Source organism: Olea europaea, chromosome 10, assembly GCF_002742605.1.
Source record: "Olea europaea var. sylvestris chromosome 10, O_europaea_v1, whole genome shotgun sequence".
In the NCBI taxonomy this organism is placed as follows: Eukaryota; Viridiplantae; Streptophyta; class Magnoliopsida; order Lamiales; family Oleaceae; genus Olea; species Olea europaea.
This window is the reverse complement of record NC_036246.1, coordinates 6,711,291-6,712,582: the sequence shown is the minus strand read 5'-3', so window position 1 is coordinate 6,712,582 and position 1,292 is coordinate 6,711,291. Positions and strand designations below refer to the sequence as shown.

The following is a 1,292-nucleotide window of genomic DNA, read 5'->3' as shown; positions in this document are numbered from 1 at the left end:
TTTATCTTTATCTGCAGCCCTCATTACATACAGAGACTTAAGTAAATGTTTAAGCTCTGAAAAGTATGTGATTTCATTTGACTAATCAGAAAGAAGGTGTAGAAGAAAATTTGTTGATTGTGTTGCAGATTCACGATAAACATTTTTCTTTGGACTGTAGTGTGTGAATTGTTTGATAGTTATATAATTGATCACTTCTCAAGGTGCAGAGAAATTATAACATATTGTTAATTTTTTATCAGTTGTGTTGGATACAGAAATAATCTCAGTGGCTGGTTTATTTTCAGTTAGTTAATTAAGAGGACTTGTTAAGTTTGTCAGATGATATTTGTATTCGCATATGTATTGTGCTATGCCTGTATTTGGTATTAAGAAGTGAATAGAGACGAGCACAAATTTATGGATTTTGCACCAAAATTCAAGTGGTAGATATGAAGAGAACAATCAACGACTTATTGAAAAAACAGGTTAGTAAGTTCCTTTAAATGAAATATAACTCATACGCTTTTACTTCTATTGATATAGTAACTAGTTTCTAAAATTTTTTTATCTTACTAGTTTCAGGAAAATCAAAGTGAAGAATTATCTAACATTCAACAACCGTCTTCACCGGTAAACTTTATCATTCCTTTTAATTGATAATATATATTTATTTTTAAAGTTGACTATAACCTTGCTTCTAAATTTGTGTTGTTGAAGAGTGTAAACATTAATACACTCAATAATAAGTGTAAGCTACTAGATTGGACCAGAATAGGAGAAGAGGTGGTAGAAGGATGTTGGTCTTCAAATGATCCAAAAATATTGGTTCATCACTTTCCTCTAGGACCTAATGCTGTGAGAGTTTGGGTTGATGTAGCTATGAAACCTGATGCATTCTTATGGAGGCCTACTTCATATATGACTTACATTGGAGAATATGTTGGTACCACAGTTGCATGGCCAATTGAGAAAGTTGTCATCGAGTAAATAGCATAGACAATAAGATCAAATTTTATACTCTAACATCTTCGATCACTGATTAGAATTTTGAATATTTTTACTTTACATTATTTTACAATCTAATAGGTAGCATCATTTTGTTAATTTTCAGATTTAAATGCTTTATTGGATTGATGGATGTCTTCTCCAAACTTGTTGCAAGAGTTCGAGAAATTTCATTTTGAAGAAATAGAATAATATGATTCTAATTTAATTTTGTTTATTGTCTTTTCAAGCATATATTGCCAATAGTATCTGATATGAAGACAGAACATAATTAGATATCTCTATTGAATAGCTACTCTTGTATA

The 1,292-nt window shown here is 30.1% G+C and overlaps 1 protein-coding gene across 1 annotated transcript; it reads left to right on the top strand.

Annotated features, from left to right (window-relative positions):
* LOC111402619 lies at positions 1–1,066 on the top strand. Its single transcript, XM_023030999.1, has 3 exons — positions 1–467; positions 559–612; positions 700–1,066. Exons 1-3 carry the CDS (start codon positions 432–434, stop codon positions 967–969), a joined length of 360 nt encoding a protein of 119 aa, XP_022886767.1. The 5' UTR covers positions 1–431; the 3' UTR covers positions 970–1,066.
* The last annotated feature ends 226 nt before the right edge of the window (positions 1,067–1,292 follow it).